At 43.4% G+C, this 20,900-nt stretch overlaps 1 protein-coding gene across 1 annotated transcript in view; it reads left to right on the forward strand.

The window, feature by feature from the left end:
• MXRA5 (matrix remodeling associated 5) overlaps positions 1 to 20,900 on the forward strand; it is a 97,901-nt gene that overhangs the window by 61,754 nt on the left and 15,247 nt on the right. The window contains exons 5-6 of the mRNA XM_063955512.1: positions 7,875 to 12,845; positions 13,871 to 14,771. Coding sequence (XP_063811582.1) covers positions 7,875 to 12,845; positions 13,871 to 14,771 — 5,872 coding nt within the window. The remainder of the gene's footprint in view (positions 1 to 7,874; positions 12,846 to 13,870; positions 14,772 to 20,900) is intronic.

The raw sequence follows: 20,900 nt of genomic DNA on the forward strand, positions 1-20,900 counted from the left end.
CATTCTCTGAGGTACTGCACAGCGCGCGGACGCTGCGCGCCAAGCTCCCACAGATACACAGCACTACAGGGTGCATGGCGCCGGGGGGGGGGGGGGGGGGCGCCCTGGGAAGCTAATATATCCTCAGTGGACACTGGCAAAAGAGGGACTGTCCAAAACCCCCGCCAGTATAATCATAGAAGAAGCGGGACGGAAGCGCGCCATTAAGGGGGCGGAGCTTTGTCCTCACAGCTCACTCAGCGCCATTTTCTCTCCATCAGGCTGCAGAGACGCTGGTCCTTCCTTCACACTGACAAGTATCAGGGTGCAAAACTGGGGGGGGGCACTGGCTAAATTTTGTGCAATATACCTTATGTTAAAAGCACTACAGGTCTGAGGTATTTATTGGGTGCTTCAGAACCGCTGATTGGGCACTGGGGTGTGAGCTGGCAAATCTCTTCTGTGTCTCTCTAAGGGTGTCGTACGGTATGCCGGTGCTCGGGCTCCCGACGCCCAGCATACCGGCGCAGGGAGCCCGACCGCCGGCATACCGACAGCGTGGCGAGCACAAAGGAGCCCCTTGCGGGCTCGCTGCGCTCGCCACGCTGCGGCCACGGTGGCTCGCTACGCGCGCCACACTATTTTATTCTCCCTCCAGGGGGGTCGTGGACCCCCATGAGGGAGAATAGTTGTCGGTATACCGGGTGTTGGGATTCCGGCGCCGGTATACTGTGCGCCGGGATCCCGACAGTCGGCATACAGAAGACCACCCCTCTCTAACAGGCTTTACTGTGGGTCTGTCCCCTATAGGCCCGGTGTGTCTGTGGGTGTTTGGTGCACGTGTGTCGACATGTCTGAGGCTGAAGCCTCTTCCCAGGAGGAGGCTGTATTGGGACACAAACGGCTGCGGGGGTGACCCTGTCGGCACTGCTGACGCAGGATTGGATAAATCTGTTGAACGCCTTGAATGCTAATGTGGCTCTTATTAATAAGAGGCTAGATAAATCTGTAGAAGATATGTTATTGCAAAGTCAGGTCCCCTCAGGGTCACAGAAACGGAGCTGGCCCAGCTGGCAGACACTGATACCGACACATACTCTACTTCCAGTGTCGACTATAGCGATTCCAGATTAGATCCAAAATTGGCAAAGAGCATTCAGTACATGATTGTGGTGGTTAAAGAGGTGCTACATATCACTGAGGACCCGGCTGTCCCTGATAAAAGGGTCTGTATGTATAAGGAAAGGAAACCTGAGGTAACGTTTCCCCCCTCTCATGAACTGAACACGCTATTTGAAAAACTCTGGGAAGCTCCTGACAAAAAGTTTCAGATTCCCTAAAGTATTAAGGTAGCTTATACATTTCCCTTGGCGGATAGAGAAAAGTGGGAGTCACCCCCCACCGTGGACAAGGCCCTCTCACGTTTGTCTAAAAAGGTGGCTCTCCCATCACCTGACATGGCGGCCCTTAAGAATCCTGCGGATCGTAAACAAGAAACTACATTAAAGTCCATTTATGCGACCACAGGTATGCTACTCAGACCTGTCATTGCGTCTGCGTGGGTAAGTAGTGCTATCGAAAAGTGGGCAGACAATTTGTCTTCTGAAATAGATACCCTAGATAGGGATAGGGTCCTCTTGACGCTGGGTTATATCAAGGACGCTGCAGCATACCTTAAGGAAGCTGCGAGAGATATTGGTCTTTTGGGATCAAAGGCCAATGCCATAGCAGTCTCAGCTAGACGAGCGTTGTGGATTCATTAATGGAATGCTGATGCTGATTTCAAGAAAAGTATGGAATCTCTACCATATAAAGGTAAGGCTTTATTTGGTGATGGCCTTTATGACTTGGTATCTACAGCTACCGCGGGTAAGTCTTCTTTTTTGCCTTATTTTCCCCCGCAACAAAAGAAAACGCATCACTATCAGATGCAGTCCTTTTGGCCCAATATATACAGAAAGGGCAGAGGTTCTTCCTTCCTTGCTACTAGAGGAAAGGGAAGAGGTAAATGATCACCAGCCTTGTCAGGCTCCAAGGAGCAGAAGTCCTCCCAGGCTTCTGCCACTTCCACCGCATGACGTTGGGGCTCCTATGCGGGAGTCCACACCGGTGGGGGCACATCTCAAACTCTTCAGTCAGTTTTGGTTTCGTTCGGACCTAGACCCATGGGTTTTATAAATAGTATCCCAAGGGTACAAGCTGGAGTTTCAAGACGTTCCCCCTCGCCGTTTTTTCAAATCGGCCTTACCAGCTTCTCTTCCGGACAGGGAGGTAGTTTGCGACTCAATACAAAAGTTGTGTCAAAATCAAGTTATCATCAGGGTTCCCCAGTCACAACAGGGAGAAGGCTTTTATTCAAGCCTGTTTGTGGCCCCGAAGCCGGACGGCTTGGTCAGACCAATTCTAAACCTGAAATCCCTAAATTTCTACCTAAAGAAATTCAAATTCAAGATGGAGTCTCTCCGCGCAGTGGTCTCCAGTCTGGAGGAAGGGGATTTTATGGTGTCGGTGGACATAAAGGATGCCTACTTACATGTTCCCATTTATCCTCCGCATCAGGCTTACCTGAGATTTGCAATTCAGGATTGTCATTACCAATTTCAAATGTTGCTGTTTGGTCTGTCCACGGCTCCAAGGATTTTCACCAAAGTGATGGTGGAGATGATGGTTCTCCTTCGCAAGCAAGGAGTCATGATTATCCCATACTTGGACGATCTCCTGATAAAAGCGAGATCCAGGGACCAGTTGGTCTAAAAAGTTGCACTCTCCCTGACAGTTCTTCAGCAACATGGTTGGCTCCTAAACTTGCCAAAATCACAGTTGATTCCGACAACGCGGTTGTCATTTTTGGAAATTATATTGGACACAGAACTACAGAGAGTCTTTCTTCCAGTGGAAAAGGCTCTGGAACTTCAGAGTCTGTTCAAACAAATTCTGAAACCAGCAAGTCAATCCATCAATGCATTCAGTTGCTGGGGAAGATGGTTGCGGCCTACGAGGCCATGCAGTTTGGTAGGTTCCATGCCAGAGTGTTCCAGTGGGACCTGTTGGACAAGTGGTCCGGGTCCCACCTACACATGCACCGGAGGATAATCCTGCCTTCCAAGACCAGGGTATCACTCCTGTGGTGGCTGCACAACTCTCACCTCCTAGAGGGGTGTAGGTTCGGGATTCAGGACTGCATCCTAGTGACCACAGATGCAAGCCTCAGAGGCTGGGGGGCAGTCACAATGGGAGAAAACTTCCAAGGAAGATGGTCAAGTCAGGAAACTTGTCTCCACATAAATGTTCTGGAGTTAAGGGCCATTTACAATGGCCTTCTGCAAGCGGAACATCTTCCTCGAGATCTGCCTGTACTGATCCAGTCGGACAATGTAACAGCAGTAGTGTACATAAACCGTCAGGGCGGAATGAAAAGCAGAGCGGCAATGGCAGAAACCACAAGGATTTTCCGCTGGGCGGAAAAGCATACATGCGCTCTGTCAGCGATCTTCATTCCAGGAGTGGACAACTGGGAAGCAGACTTCCTCAGCAGACACGATCTCCATCCAGGAGAGTGGGGCCTCCACCAAGAAGTCTTCGCAGAGGTGACAAGTTGTTGGGGAGTTCCTCAAGTACACATGATGGCATCTCGGTTCAACAAGAAGCTTCAGAGATATTGTTCCAGGTCAAGGGACCCTCAAGCAATTGCAGTGGATGCACTGGTGACACCGTGGGTGTTTCAGTCGGTGTATGTATTCCCTCCACTTCCTCTCATTCCAAAAGTTCTAAAGATCATAAGAAGAACAAAGATCCGGGTGATCCTCATTGTCCCAGACTGGCCAAGGAGGGCTTGGTATCCAGATCTTCAGGAATTACTCATAGGAGATCCCTGGCCTCTTCCTCTGTGCGAGGACCTGTTACAACTGGGGCCGTGCGTGTATCAGTACTTACCGTGGCTACGTTTGACGGCATGGCGGTTGAGCACAAAATCCTAGCCCATAAGGTTATTCCCAGTGAAGTCATTCCCACACTTATTCAGGCCAGAAAAGGGGTAACGTCTAAACATTACCACCGTATTTGGAGAAAAAATGTTTCCTGGTGTGAATCCAAGGGGGCTCCTATGGAGGAGTTTCGGCTAGGACGTTTTCTCCATTTTCTACAAGCAGGTGTGGATGCGGACCTAAAATTGGGCTCAATTAAGGTACACATTTCGGCCTTATCGGTTTTCTTTCAGAAACAATTGGCCTCCCTTCCAGAACTTCAGACTTTCGTGAAAGGCGTGTTGCACATCCAACCTCCATTTGTGCCTCCAGTGGCACCATGGGATCTTAATGTGGTGTTGCAGTTCCTTCAATCACATTGGTTTGAACCTTTACGGAAGGTGGAGTTGAAATTCCTCACTTGGAAAGTGGTCATCCTGTTGGCCTTGGCTTCAGCAAGGCGGGTGTCTGAATTAGCGGCCTTGTCTCACAAGAGCCCTTATTTGATCTTCCATGAAGATAGGGCTGAATTGAGGACAACAATTTCTGCCGAAGGTGGTTTCCTCTTTCCGCATGAACCAACCTATTGTGGTGTTTGTGGCTACTGACGCTTTCGCTGAGTCAAAATTTCTGGATGTGGCCAGAGCTTTGAAGATTTATGTTGCCAGAATGGCTCAGATTAGGAAAACAGAAGCTCTGTTTGTCCTGTATGCTCCCAACAAGATTGGGTGCCCTGCTTCCAAGCAGACCATTGCACGCTGGATCTGTAACATGATTCAGCAGGCTCATTCCACGGCTGGATTGCCATTACCGGAACCGGTAAAAGCCCATTCTACTAGAAAGGTGGGTTCATCCTGGGTGGCTGCCGGGGGGGGGGGGGGGGGGTCTCGACATTGCAACTTTGCCGAGCAGCTACTTGGTCGGGTTCAAACACTTTTGCAAAGTTCTACAAGTTTGACACTTTGGCCAATGAAGACCTTAAGTTTGGTCAATCGGTGTTGCAGAGTCATCCGCATTTTCCCGCCCATTCTAGAGCTTTGGTATAACCCCATGGTTTTATCATGACCCCAGCATCCTCTAGGACATATGAGAAAATAGGATTTTAATACCTACCGGTAAATCCTTTTCTCTTAGTCCATAGAGGATGCTGGGCGCCCGGCCCAGTGCGTACTGTATCTGCAGTTATTAGTTGTGGTTACACACATGTTATGTTACGTTTATAGTCAGCCTGTTGCTGAAATTGTTCATGCTGTTGGCTTGTGTTCTGTTGAATGCCACGTTGTGCGGCATGCTTGAGGTGTGAGCTGGTATGACTCTCACCTTAGTTAACAATAAATCCTTTCCTCGAAATGTCCGTCTCCCTGGGCACAGTTCCTATAACTGGAGTCTGGAGGGGCATAGAGGGAGGAGAACAGTTCACACCCTTTCAAAGTCTTAAAGTGCCCATGTCTCCTGCGGATCCCATCTATACCCCATGGTTCTATGATGGCCCCAGCAACCTCTACGGACTAAGAGAAAAAGGATTTACCGGTAGGTATTAAAATCCTATTTTCACACTGCCAATGCCGGATCCCACCCAGGAATTGGAAACGGGTCCTTCCCGGGAGGGATCCGGCATTGGCAGCTGCAGCAGGCTTGCCTGACCCAGCAATATGCCGGGCAGGTTGCCATAGCAGCGGGGGGTGGAGCCAGCGGTGGGGGTGGAGGTTGAGGCGGTGCTGGGAGATGAGATCATCTCTGCACCTCCTCTCCCTGCTGTAGTAAACGGGTCCCGGGATGCATCGACTCGGGAGCCGGTTTACGCAGCCACTGACCCGGTATTCATCCCGGGTATATCACTGCTTTATTCCCAGGTTGAATTGCCGGGTCAGGCGACCCGCGATTTCGGCTATTCCCCTTTCACTATGCCGGGTCAATACCGGGTTATTGTGTGGTGTGAAAGGGGTATAACACACTTCCTGACACAGATACCCCCTTACTGACACAGATACCGCTTACTAACACAGACATTACTTATTGACACAGACACCCCTTATAGACACAGACACAGCTTACTGACAGATACCTGTTAGTGACAGACACCACTTATAGACACAGACACTCCTTACTGACACTAACATACTTATTGACACCCGCTCAGTTCTGACATCAACGACATCCACAGACCCAGCTCTACCCAGAAACAGCAGTTTCCTCCCCCAGGTCCTTCCTCTCTTTAATCCTGATTCTGACTTCAGATTGTTGCAGGAAACAGTGTGAATAGTAAGCAACAACTTTTTATGGGCCAGGGGGTAGAGCTTCAGTTGGTATGTAGGCAGAGCGTAGGGTGGCATGGGGGCTCAGCTTCAGATGGGTCAGGGGCAGAGCCTCATGCATAATCGAGCCAAGGTTTCAGACAGGCCATGGACTGGCCCGGCTTCAGACGACCGGTTTGGGGTGGGGGTGCATGGGTAATGCTAATTTGGGCAGCAGGGAAGGGAGTGAGCTAAGCTTTTGGAGGAGACAGGAAATTGTTTGTTTTTATTCCTATCAAAACTGGTTGCACTGCAAGGAATCATGTGGGCCTGTTTTTAATGGGAGGCCTGGAACTGCAGCCCCATCCACCCCATTGTTAATCTGGCCTTGACTGCATATCACTGGCAATCCAGCTTTACTTATTTCTCTTTGTTCTCATAGCTCCCCTTTGGTCAACTGTTCTATGTCCCAGTGAGAAACTAAAATTCATAGCCCGGAAGAATTCTACAGTAGCTGACTGCCTGAGTCCCTCCATGGCTGGCTGCTGGGCAGATGCCAGTATGACTAGGACTGCTGGGGCAGTGGAGACAGATATGCTTACTAATGGAGCTTGACAGTTTAGTAGATTGTTGCCAGGAAGATGTGTTTAACCCCTGCATAGGATTGATATTGTCATACTGGTGGAAACTCAGCAATATATGGAATAGGTTTTATGGGACAGTTAAGTAAGCTGTTTCTGATTTATGACATATAATCACATCAAAGAAAACTAAAAGCATAAACAAATGCGTAACAATAAAATAAATGCTAGTATCAGCCCTTCCCCTGGTGTACAAGCATGCATCCGAATGTGCAAGGACTGAGATACCCACTTTGAGCATCTTTAGACGAAACAATCAGTTGCGCCATCGAAACTTGCACCAGCCCCATACTAGATGCAGAATCTCTGCCAGAGTTAGCCTCTAGTGTGATTGGTTTAAGCATCTGAGTTTGCAACCAGTTTAGCTACACACCTGTGACACATCCATAAGATGCCTATAAGACGGATCATTTTCTTGCACCTGAATAGCCACCTCCCAGTCACCGCCCAGGAATGCCAAGTCCATACCCAGTATATTTCTAATACCATGTGTCTCAATCGTAACTGCAACTCCGTGCATACACACGCTATAATGCATGCACCATATGAGTTTTTAGCAATTTTTGCACACGTGCAGTAACAATAAGTCGCTCAACTCAATTAACATCCGCATTGCTTGCAACACAAAATCAGGCCCAAAATATAAGTGCATCTGATTATGTGAGCTCATCTGTTACATGAAACTTAGTATTTTCCTATATAAGTTCATTTCTAATTGTAAAGCGCAATGGAATATGCTGCGCTATATAAGAAACTGCTAATAAATAATACATTTCTGCTGATGATAAACTTTGAATTACAGTAGTGTCATATTGTGTTTGATCATTTTTTGATCTAGAGTGAAGTAAGAAAACTTTTATGCCTTTTTTCCACGTTCTGTAGCAAGCTCTAAGTGTTTTGTAATTGTACATTCTAACTTAAAAATAGCTGTGGGCTTACTTACTTTGATGTATGTATTTATGTGTGTATTCTTTTTATTATCTCAATATAAGACATCTTTTAACAATTGTCTCATACAGTTTTTATATTAAAATTCATGGTGTTTCATATTTCTGTAGGTGTATTAAAATGTAAGAAAGACAGATCATACGAAAATGGACAGCTGTGCCCAATGTGCTCCACTCCAAGACATCTGCAAAACCAAGAAATTCAGAGTCTGAAAGATATGTCCTGTGTACGTCCTACAATCTCCTCACCAATGAGGATAAACAGCAGTGACTCTTACTCTGATGATGATGATGATGATGATGATGTTAATGATCTTCAATTGTTAGAGTTAAATAACGATTTTCTCGGGCAAATTGTTTTAAATATGAGTGATGAGCATGGGAATAAGGTTAATCTAGATTGTCAGATAAAGAAAACAGAAGATTTCAGCAAAATGAATTGGAACCAACTTCATGCAGAAGAGATTGATATCAATATGACATTTGTTCTTGATTTTGAGTGCCCCATGACACGGGATAACTATGAAAGACTTTGGAAACTAATAGCTTACTATAGTGAGGTTCCTGTTAAGTTGGAAAGAGAGTTGCTGTTTACTGATAGCGCAAAACTGACTTACAGATATAAACAAAATCTGGACCATGATTCATATTATTACACAGGAGTTAGGGCTGTTATAACAGCAGAGCCTGAATGGGTGATGCAAAACATTATCAAGGTTCAGCTGAACAGAAGGATGAGCACAGCTAAGAAGGTTACACTGTCTTTCTCCACACAGCTCTCCCAATCTCTTCACACAAAACATATACAATATCCAAAGAGCAGCTGGGTCATGATAAATAGAAATGAATACACCAAAACATCATATAGTGTTGTTAAAGGCAGTGTTTGTCAACTGAACTGCAATGTGAAGTCATCGGAAACTCCTACTATTGAATGGAGTCTTCCAGATGGGACAATACTTAAAGCCCCACATAGTGACCAAGATAGCAAATATTCCATATCTGCTAATGGCCAGCTGATAATCAAAGCTGCAGATTTTGCTGATTCTGGTGTGTATCATTGCATAGCACAAGTAAAACATGAGACGGATACCTTGCCTATTAGAGTGATGGTACAACCTTCAGCAAATGACATATCTGAAACTAACATTAAAGTGGTCACCAAAACAATTGGAGAACCTATAAGTTTAGCTTGTAATGCATTTGCAAACCCTGATGCTGATGTCAACTGGATTTTACCAAACAATAATATTATTAATTCAGGGACAAATAAAAGTGGTGTATATTTCTTAACTGATGGGTCATTGCTGATTCCAAATACCAAGCTTACTAATACTGGCCTGTACAGGTGCATAGCTATAAATCAATATGGAACAGACCTGCATAGCGTGCAGGTGACAATACTAAAAAAGTTCTCTGAGCATTTAAATAAAGTAACAATAATTAAAAAATATCCTGTGGTAAAACTTTCTAAAAAGCCCAAGTATGATGTGATAGATGATGACAGAGGATCAGGTGAGAGAGACATACACGAGGAGACAGATAAATACTATGATGTTGAGAATAGAAGAGAGTCTGGAAAAAATAAAGGTTCTTCTGTAACTAGAAACCAAGGCAACAGAAAAGATAGAGTAAAAACGAATTCATGGAAAAATACAGAAAAAGATAAAGACAGTAACATAGCAGAAGGCAGAAGGAAATTTGATTCTAGGAGGAGAATAAATGTGGGCAATAAACAGATTGATCCAAAGCAATGGGCCAGTATTTTGGCAAAGGTTAGAGGAAGAAATGTTCAGAAAACAACTGAAATTCCTCATCTAACCATTCCAAGAGCAACTACTGCACCAACATTCAGTCATAAAGCTACAACTTCACCTTCCATAACTGAACCACCATTGAATATCATAACAGAATCATCAAATAATATGGAAGAGGCATCAGCAGATGAAGATGATTTACTATTTATAACTTCTTCACCAAAAATAACTATAAGACAATATCAGGATATAACTACACTGGCAGATCACAGAGTTTCCTCAACAACTAATGAAGAGTCAGATGATTACAGTGAAGTTTCATTTGCAGAGGAGATTCAAGAGCAAGTGACAACTGAACCACCAGTTTCATTGACTAAGTTAACTACTGTGAATCCTTTAATATCAACTCTTGAGAATTTTGATGAAGAGCACTCCATTTATTCAACAGATGAGGAAGAGGTATATCCTTTTACAGAAATATATAATGCAGAGACTGAGATTACTGATCCAACAAAAAACATTCAAACATATGAATCAGATCACATTCCTGGTCAAGTAACTATAAAACCTCAACAAGAACACTTTTCAGATAAACATTTTTCTTCTGTTGAAGTTCAAACCATTCCTAGCGAGTATGATGTGGAAACAGATGAAAATGAAGCAAAGGTTCCAACACCTAACTATGACATTATACATCATGCTACAGATGAAGAGTCTACAGTGATTATTTCGACACAGTTTGCTTCTGAATATCCAACATCAGACTACAATGACCAGCTAAATTCCATGAATTTGTACAATGATAACTTAATATATGTGACAGAGAAATTGAATACTAATACATATCCTTCATATCCTACAAAAATTAGTATTACAGGACATGACCAAATGGTCTCTAAAGCTATTGAGAGAATTATACCTAAACCTTCTAGTTCTACTGTTACACCATTACCAACAATTGCCGCTACCACTTATGTGGATCCTATATTATCTAGTCCAATGGAGGAAGAACCTGCTGATACTTCTAAGGATTATATTTATCCAACAGAAAATGTATTAAACACTAATACTGACAAAAATCATGATACTAAAACATTCAGTGTAGATATAAAACAACTTTTACTGACAACAATAAGAAGTTCTCATACTATTAAAAGTCCCATTGATAAATTAAGAACTGTTACCTCTACTCCCCCAGGAACAATTAAAACAACACCCATTATTTCTCAAACACTGAGCTCAACCACTCCACTTCTAACACATGGCTACATTCAATATCCTAGACGAAGAAACCAAGGGAGACGAAAGTTTCGACCAAATCGACCCAGACATCGGCAGAACCAAATTTTTCCTACAGTGTCCTCTAGGCAAAACGCATATAACATTATTACTCAGAATCCAGTTCATTCAACAACTGATGAAGACAAGACCACTAAAGCTTTAGCAAACCAAGAAAATACTCTTTATCAGACTAGCAAAATGACACACCCAAGCACTATACTAGAACCAACTGAATCTGTACCGCTCCTAACTGTAGAAAATGATACATTGATAGATATTCCAGCTACTACCCCCACAGCTACCAAGATCTTGGAATTACCACTTGCTCCCCCTGTCACAACAACAGACATAGCATATATTTATGCTGATATAGACAGCACAAAAGAATTGTATACATTAAAACCTACTAAAGATGCAATAACTACACATCACATACAGACTACAAGAGATCGCGATGGTACAACGAATTATACTAAAGACTTTAATGCTCAAGACACCACCATGAAATACATTGCAAGTACACCTCCATCATGGCCTGAAACATATAAATTACCAGAATCTGAAAATAAAGTAGACACAGAAGTACATCTTTCTGTTGAAACAGAACCTTCTCCTGTACTTCTTACAGAGGAACCAATGCTAACCACTCAAACAACTACAACTAGCAATTTCATGAAATATATAAATTATGTACAAAAGAATATAGCTAAGCAAACTATGTCTACATCCACAGAACACACAACACAAAAACCTACAACCCCTGTTTATAGGGATGAGACTAAACACAGAATAATTCATGTTTATTCTGGAAACAAAGGAAGCCTTTGGAGGCCACTTGATGAGAAAATAACGCCTAACCCTGGTAAATATATGACTATGTCTCCAATTACAATGAATACTTTTGCTCCTACCACGCATTTCCATTCAACTTCTCCAAGCACACGACTCAACATGCCTATTCAGCATTCAATACTTAAGAGAATAAAAGATCAAGACGCTATAAATCAAGTTGTACCAACTAGAGCTACAAAAATACTGCAAGCAAATACGCTTTCCTCAAGACTTAATGAACTGGATACATATTCTTCCAACCAGAACAAAATGTTTTCACAGTCTAAACAAGATCACTTTAAGAATAACTATGGTTCAAAGTTAAATAACAGCCTCTTTTATAACGCAAAACATCCACAACAACCTCGAGTAGTGAATAACTACCATCATGCAATAGCTCCCCCATATTATAACCCCGTAAGAGGGACCATAAGATCACCTTACATTGGCACCCATGGACCTCTGCGTTACTATACTACTAATCAGCCTTTTTCAATAACTAATAAACCAGAAATAACAGCATATACAGCACAAAATTTTCAAGAAAGAAAAACATCTATACCAAACGTGCCGACGACCACCCCTGCAACAACCACAACGACAGTTATTCCATTGTTCAGACCAAGACCGGTGACACCAAATAAATTTATTCACGGGCAAAGAATTTCACCCAATTACAGACAATTTGGAAATAATTTTATAACTGATGGCAAAGGTACTTCATTCAGAATACCTTACCAAGGAAATCCATATTACGTAAACCAAAGAGTGCTATATCATTTAAATAGAACTAGGCCTTTTCAATTTCCTGGGACTCCAAAGACTAGTCCTCTGACTATTTCACTGGTTAAGGAAAATAATAAAGTGTGGACAACACCAATCAATACTAATATAAGAACAACCACTTCTACATCAACAAGTTTAGCTACTACAACGCCTACTTACAATGCACAAACTCGTATGACTCTGCAAGGCTCTACAGCTCAGCCATATTGGTATTATTTAAATGTTAATCCAAGACTTCGACCTCCAACAAGTAAAGAGGATTCAACACTGCCACCTTCCATACGGACCAAATTGCTAGAAAACAAGCCCAGGATTATGACCACTGGCATCCACTTTGTATCTGTGCCATATGAAATGGATGCAGTTTTCCCGTGTGAAACTATTGGCGAACCAAAGCCTTTGATTACTTGGACAAAACTTGCTACAGGTAATATTATGCTATTATGCAGTTTCAATATTATTTAGCAAAATAACAACAGACAACTTTATAACACCTTTTGGCCATTTCCAAATCTATAAGTGAGTTTGGTTAAAGAACATTTAAGCACATACTGTAAGCAAATATTAGCGCTTTAAATTGTTGCCTACCATTTATCATCTACTTAAAAATTGTTGTTGTTTTTTACAATCTTCCACTCTGCCATTTGTCCCATCTCTTTCTTGAATCACATTATGGGGGGTATCCTATTAGCTGCAGAAATTTTTTGCACAGAAAAAAATGGGCTTTCATTGCAGTTTTTGCCTGATGGTCATTATCGGGTTATCCAGTTATAGCCTGTTTGTTTCCTTGTGAAAAATTACCCGTTTTCGCATGGAAACATAGGATCCACGAAAAAGTTACCGACTTACGTGATTCTGCGGCAGCAATCGCGGAAAAAATTATTTGGTTTAGCCTGCCTGGGTCAGGTGAAACAAAATCCCAGAATCTGTAAATGCCGGCATCGGGGCCAATATGATAAATTACCGCGGCTAATTGGATACTGCCTTATGTATTTTTCTAGAATTTTACCAATATTTTATGTCATTAATGTTGTCAAAGATTTTCAAGTAATAAACTTTGTAAATAATTAAAATAATTTGATAGTAGTTCAGGTTCATACTGTAGCACAGTAATATCCATCTATCAAGCACATACACTTTAGTATGGCAAAATTCTGATTATAATTATATCCATGTACACTTCTATACAGTCCCTTAGAGTACGAACAAACAGGCAGCCTATCTTGCTTTTTAATTATCCACTGTTTATTATGTATACCAATCCATTTTTAGGATAGTTGGATTGTTTAATTTCCACTTGATTCTTTTAATAAACAGTTTGCTGTCACTACCACATTTTGTGAACACAACATGTGTGCAATTGTAGTTAAAATAAGATATTTTCATAGTATGTAGCATATTTATGCAGACTTTATATGTGTATTAATGTTGTTCTTCTTACAATTCCAACAGGGGCCATGATGTCATCAAATACCAAAATACAGCGATTTAAAGTCTTTGATAATGGTACATTACATATACAGAAACTTCAACTTCAGGACCATGGGCAATATATGTGTACTGCACAGAATACACATGGCGTTGACAAGATGACTGTTACTTTGGCAGTTGTTGCCCAGCAACCAAAAATGCTATTACCTCGTTTCAAGGATACTTTGATATATCTTGGAGATACAATTACAATGGACTGTAATGCTAGTGGCATACCCCCTCCCCATATTTCTTGGATTCTGCCTGATAGAAAAATAATACAGACTATTTCTACAACAGAGTCACGCATAACACTTTTTGCTAATGGAAGTTTATCCACTAAAGAAGTGACATTTCCTGACCGGGGAATCTACAAGTGTATTGCTAGTAATGTGGCAGGAGCTGACAGCTTAACGGTGAAGCTTCAAGTATCACCTTTACCTCCTATAATTCAACAAGAAAAAGTGGAAAATATTTCTCTGCCTCAGAGTCATAGCATTTTTATTCACTGTTCAGCAAAAGGTGCTCCTCCACCTACTATCCGATGGGTGCTCTCAGACGGTACTCAGGTCCGTCCATCCCAGTTTGCAAATGGAAACTTATTTGTATTCCCTAATGGAACACTTTACATCCGTAACACCTCGCCAAAAGACATTGGGAAGTATGAGTGCATAGCAGCAAATGTTGTAGGTGCAGCCAGGAGATTAATACATCTGGATGTAAAGAAATACCCATTAAATGCTAAGATCACTTCAAGCTCTCCACAGAAAACAGATGTATCATATGGTGGAACTCTACGATTAGACTGTAGTGCAGCTGGTGATCCATGGCCGCGAATTATGTGGAGACTCCCCTCTAAGCGTCTGGTGGACTCTTTCTTCAGGTATGTTATTATTGTTTAGTAACAAAAACACAAAGTTCAGTCCACATGGCATATACAGTATTACACAATCTAGGTGTATATGAGCATTTAAATGCCCAAACAAGTTTAAATATATTCAGCCATGAACTTCCCTGAATACCTTTGACAACTGACCATGACTACAGTGCCCACCGAATGTGCCCTTTGTACAACTCCTGCACTATACCTAATCACTTGACTAAATATATAGTGTAAACAATTAAGCAATAACCCAACAGAGGTCCCAAATGCAGAATTACTATAGGATAGTTGGGTTCTTTTTAACAAATATTTACCAGTTCTGGAAAACTAAATACACAGTTACAAATGTAATTATTTAGAATTTAATTTACCTGCTATAAGTTAAATATAATGTACATACTGTACGACAAAGGCTCCACTTGCTTCCTTTTGGGCTTTAAAACTGTTTATTTTCCCACTAATCATAGTCAGGACCATTTAAAGGATGCTCTGGCAAATGTTTCTTGCCCATCCAGACTGCGTTCACCTTTAGCAAAGACCAACTCATTCAAGGATATCTGCAATTCTGTTGGTTGCACAGCCTAGGAAGGGTATGTCTGCTAGGATGATAGGAAGCTTTTCCCCCACACAAAACACAGCTCAGAATGGACTGCAGATGGGTAGTTGTAACAACCTTCACACTACTTGACACCACCTGGCCCGCAGGGAAGGTTTTAATATTTTGTACCCCATGTTCTTTCCCTCCTTATCATATTACTTATGATGGATCAATGCTTACAACTAGTACTTATTAATAGTCTAATCATAAACATTCATAGATTTCTAGTAGCTAAAACTGAGCATTTGCTGAAAAAATGTGCCTTGTATAAAACGTAGTTATATAACTTTGTTGAAGCCAGTCCATACTGTAGCTTGGTTATGATGCAGAGATTTACCAAATACACATTTCTCTAAGGAACCCCAATTTCTGTGCCAAGTATAGTCATTAGGGCTTATGGTTTTGCTGCCATCTTTGGATCTGAATATTTCCCCAAAAATAGAAAGAAATAATGGCAAGTATTTTGTGGTGATTTGTAATCCCATTTTCTCTGTGACACAACTGATTCAATAATATAAGCAGAACACAATACACAGCTGTGTTATGTTTGTGACCATTCTGTGACCTCCTACAAGTTACAGCTAGTCTATGCTTCCAGTTTTCATACAAACTTATTTGAAAGTATTTTGAATACACTGAATTTAGATTTGTCTGCAGGAATAGTCTGGCATTAGGCTATGGAGGCCATAGAAGCTAGCTCTGTGGGTGATATACTGTAGTGAGGGTGCTTGCGTAACCCATTCTATTTGTACTTCCACTGCCACTAACCATGTCTATGTATGGTATTTTCTTAGCTATTTGAGAAGGAGCCACCCATGATCATTTTAAAATGTTGGTTCATATGAAAGAGGCTTACCCAGCAAAGCCAATCTTTATTACTCTCCGACAGTACAGTAAATAAGGCTCACTGAGACAGCAGGGTCACACCTGTAAGAAGCCTATATGGTGATGAGAGAAACTGTAAACACGTAATTATGGGAGAGAAAAAGAAACTCACTCATTATTTGGTGAATGAAGCCTTCTTTCAAAAGATAGATGTTGTCATTTATTTCAAGATATAGTGTAAATGAGCAAAGTAATTCAAGGCATATACTGTATCTCCTATAAATCTATTTATAAGAATGATGTATGTGTGTATGTATATATGTTCCAGCATAACTCTGGAATGCCTGGAGCAATTTACACCAAACTTGGTACACATATCACTTACAATCTGGAAAAAATACTGTGGAGTAAGACACCTCTAGCACCCCTAGGGGTGGGGGTGGGAAGGGGGTGACATGTAAAAATACATAGTGTTCGGGGTCGTGGAGATGAATAGTGAAACTCCCAATGCGTTTAAGTCCAAGTTCAGTACCAGTCTGCATGGTGGCTGAGAAAGAAAAATACTGTGGGGGTAAGACACCCCTAAGGGTGGGGGTGGGAAGAGGGTGACATGTAAAATACACACTCCTGATGCCATTTCAGTCCAAGTTTAGCCCCCATCAGCATGGGGGGTGAAAAAGGGTAGTGTACTTAAACTTGAAAATGGGCGCAATGAAAATAGTTTTATTGCAGTAAGATTTCCACACGGGCATAGCAAATACCACTGACTCATCACAAAATCTCCTGAACCATAAAGGACATTTGGACAGTAGCTTCCCTTTGTGACACAGGCACCCACTAAGAAGGGATTTTTCAAACTTCCACCCACATAGGGGTTAAAAGGGGTGAGATAATTATTGGAAATTCCCCCCTTACAGAGGAGAGTCATGGTGCCAGCGATACCAAGTCACGGAGTGGGGAGGACACAATGCTCTGTTCCTGGAAAGCTTGATAGTCAGTAACTGCTTATCTGCTGTGTAAAGGGTACCAACAGCTCTCACAGTGACCTTAAGTGTTGTGCAAAAATCTTTATCTTTTTACCTGAAAGGAGGAGCCTGAAGGAGAGTGGGAAGCTAAGCAAGGAGACCTAGTGCCCTTTGAAATAGCCTGCAAACCTTACATATTTAACATACTGTACAGTGGATGGAGCTTGGCCTGTCGTCCCAGCATTTACAGCAATGAGCATGGCAATATCAGAGGCGGGACAGGTCAGAGAAGGAGGCGGATTATTCTCCTCAGCACCAGCATTTTGACAGCATCAATCCGGGGAAGCCCAGAGATATGACCTGACTAAGGGGCCTATTTATCACCAACCACATCCAGGATGCAGATGACAGGTGATAAAATCGCCCAAACTCGCACTGCAATAATTGATTACATCGCAGGAATGTATCAATTATCGCATGCAGGAACAGAGCTTGCGGTCAAGCTCTGTCCCTGCGATGCCTCTTCGTAAAAATTACCCCGATGTCTTGCTGCGCATGCACCGCCCCCACCGACATAACCACTACCGCCGCCGCCCGGTCGACTCCCCTGTCGCGAATACCCACACGCGCTGCAGACCCCCCCAAGCAGGATAGTATACTCACCTGTCCAGGGAGCCAGTCCGCACTGCTTCGGGAGGCAGCTGGGTGCCGGGTCCTTCTCCTGTACTGTGACCCCCGGTGCTGTAAAGTGTGCTGCCGTTTTGCAGCATCATTTTACTGCACCGAGGTCACATTGCAGCATATGGGGGAGCCAGCACCGACTCCCTGGACAGGTGAGTATGTGTTGTTGTTTTTTACACTGTGATCAGCTTGTGTGTCCATTGGACACACATAGCTGATCACTCTGTCGGGTCCCCACTCAGATTTCTCTGCCAGGGGCAGAGAAAGTTGGGCAAATGCCTGCCTATCGCAGTGCTGCCCTGTGATCTCGCCAGCCTTAGCTGACGAGATTACCACAGGGCACACTGCGTTATTTTTTCAAAAACATTTTTTTTTTGTAAATCTGGCCACATCACATTTCCCATTGTAAGTATAGGGAATGCGATGTGGGTTATTAAAACAAAAAAAGTGAATTAAAGGGTTTGGAGCAGTTTTTCATGAAAACTGCTCCAAATGCCCTTTAATACATTTAGGTGATACTAAATTAATGTGAAAAGGGTGTGAAAACACCCTTTTTCACATTATTTTTGTAAAAATAATGTTAATAAATAGACCCCTAAGATTGGCATTATTCTTTAAATTCCGTAGCAAAGCATGGGTATTCATCTAGTACAATATAAAATAAAGGCATGGTAAACAATTTGTTATGCACACCAGTGCCTGCAGGAAAGTACTGGTGTCAGGACTGTTATGCACTCCAGTGCCTGCAGGAATGTACTGGTGTTTGAACTGTTATGCAAAACAAATGGACTCACAGACAGACTAGGGAATATGACATAACGTACACAGAAGGTGGTAGGGTAACAAAATACACACAACGTGAACAGAGAAGCCCAGAGGCTAAGGAACTGGGTATCTCTCTTGTATTAGAACTGCTCAGATGTGAAAAGCAAGATGTTGTGTTTTAATACATAGAAAACCCGAAATGCTGTTGCTAAGGGCAACAGCAAAACCCTAAAGGGTTACCAACGGGTGTGGCAGTAAACTCCTTGGTCAGAGATGGAATGATAGACACAAGGAGATTCTCCACAATCCTAATTCTCACTTGCAGTGCACAGGTTCGGTTTACTGCCACTAAACTGACCCCTGACACCTAGCACAGTGAGACAGGATTAGACAGGCAAGTCTTAGAATACAGCCGCAAACTTGCTAAGTTCACAGAGTAGTAACAGAACCCCAGCAAGCTAAACGACTGACTCCAGTCTTACTGCTAGGTCTGGATTGGCAGAGTGTAATACCAAATCCCCAGGCCTATTTGCAGTAAGCAACAAACAAATACAAAGCTACACAGTACTGGCTAACTTTCAGAAACTGACTAACCAACAAAGATTCAGCAGCATCTGCTTACCCTGAAAAGAGGCCTTATAAAGCAGGTGCTGTCCACGCCCCACTCAGACCTCACAGACTGTGAGCACAAAAACCAGCACCGGATCCCCTGCCATGCACAGAGCCTATAACCACTGCACAGCAAAAGACCCGAACCGGAGTATCAGCTGCGCTCAGGTTACTCCGCTAGCACTTGTCTCCCGGTTGCCATGACGACGTGGCAGCACAGGGCAGGAGACCCTAACAGTACCCCCCCTCTGACGAGGGGTCAAAGAACCCCTACCTCCGGGTTTATCGGGGAACTGCGAGAAGAAAGAGCGTATCAGTCTGGGGGCATGAAGATCACAACTGCGCACCCACGACCGCTCCTCCGGGCCATACCCCTTCCAGTGCACCAAAAATGACAGCCGACCCCGAACCACCTTGGAGTCAAGAATCCTTTCAACAACAAACTCCCTCTGGCCACGTATCAGAAGAGGGGAAGGTCTTCCACTGGAAGAAGGATTACTAATCGCCCGTTTTAAAAGGGAACAATGAAATGTTTTATTGATACCCAAAGAACGGGGCAGATCTAACTGAAATGCCACCGGATTGATAACCCTGGTGATCTTATAAGGGCCGATGAACCGGGGGCCTAACTTATGAGATGGCTGTCTCAACTTCAAATTCTTGGTAGACAACCAGACGAAGTCTCCTAATTTGAAGCTGCAGGGTCTTTTCCGCTTATCAAAAACCCTTTTGGTCACTAATGACACAGACACAAGGGCTTTCTTCACTTTCCGCCAAATACCTCTAAGGACCGAAACCACAGAGGAACCACCAGGCGTGGAGTCCAGGGGGTCAAAAGAATTGGCCTTAGGATGATGCCCATACACACAAAGGAAGGGAGAGATCCCTGTAGCAGAGTGAGCCGCGTTGTTATAGGCAAACTCCGCCATGGACAGATGAGCAACCCAGTCAGTCTGACACTTGGAGACATAACACCTGAGGAACTGCTCCAAGGACTGGTTCACCCTTTCAGTCTGCCCATTAGACTGCGGATGGTAGCCCGACGACAAGCTGACAGAAATCTGGAGATCGGAACAAAATGCCCTCCAGAATTTGGCCACAAACTGGGATCCGCGGTCAGAGACCACATCAAGTGGCAACCCGTGGAGACGCACAACATGCAGCATAAATAATTCAGACAGGCGTCTGGCCGATGGCAGCCCAACCAGTGGAACGAAGTGCGCCATCTTCGAAAACCTGTCAACGACAACCCAGATGGCTGTCATCCCCGAGGATTTGGGCAAGTCCACCACAAAATCCATTGAAATGTGGGTCCATGGCTTAGATGGGATAGAGAGTGGATGTAGTGGGCCAACAGGAACCCCTCTAGGAGTCTTATTTCGGGCACAGATGTCACATGCCCGAACCCACTGATCCACATCCTTAGCCACCGAGGGCCACCACACCGCCCTAGATAGCAACTCCCGAGTTCTGGCAATACCCGGGTGACCTGCAGACTTCTTGGCATGGAATTCCAGGAACACTCGCTGTCTTAACCTAGGAGGCTCAAACAAAAGACCTACCGGAAGGTCTGGAGGAGCCTGCTCCTGTGCTCTAAGGACTAATGATAAGCGGTCCTGGGTAATGCCCACTTTAATACATGATGGGGAAACAATGGACAACGGCTCCTCGGTGGTCTCCTGGATT

Source organism: Pseudophryne corroboree, chromosome 2, assembly GCF_028390025.1.
Source record: "Pseudophryne corroboree isolate aPseCor3 chromosome 2, aPseCor3.hap2, whole genome shotgun sequence".
Classification (NCBI taxonomy): domain Eukaryota; kingdom Metazoa; phylum Chordata; class Amphibia; order Anura; family Myobatrachidae; genus Pseudophryne; species Pseudophryne corroboree.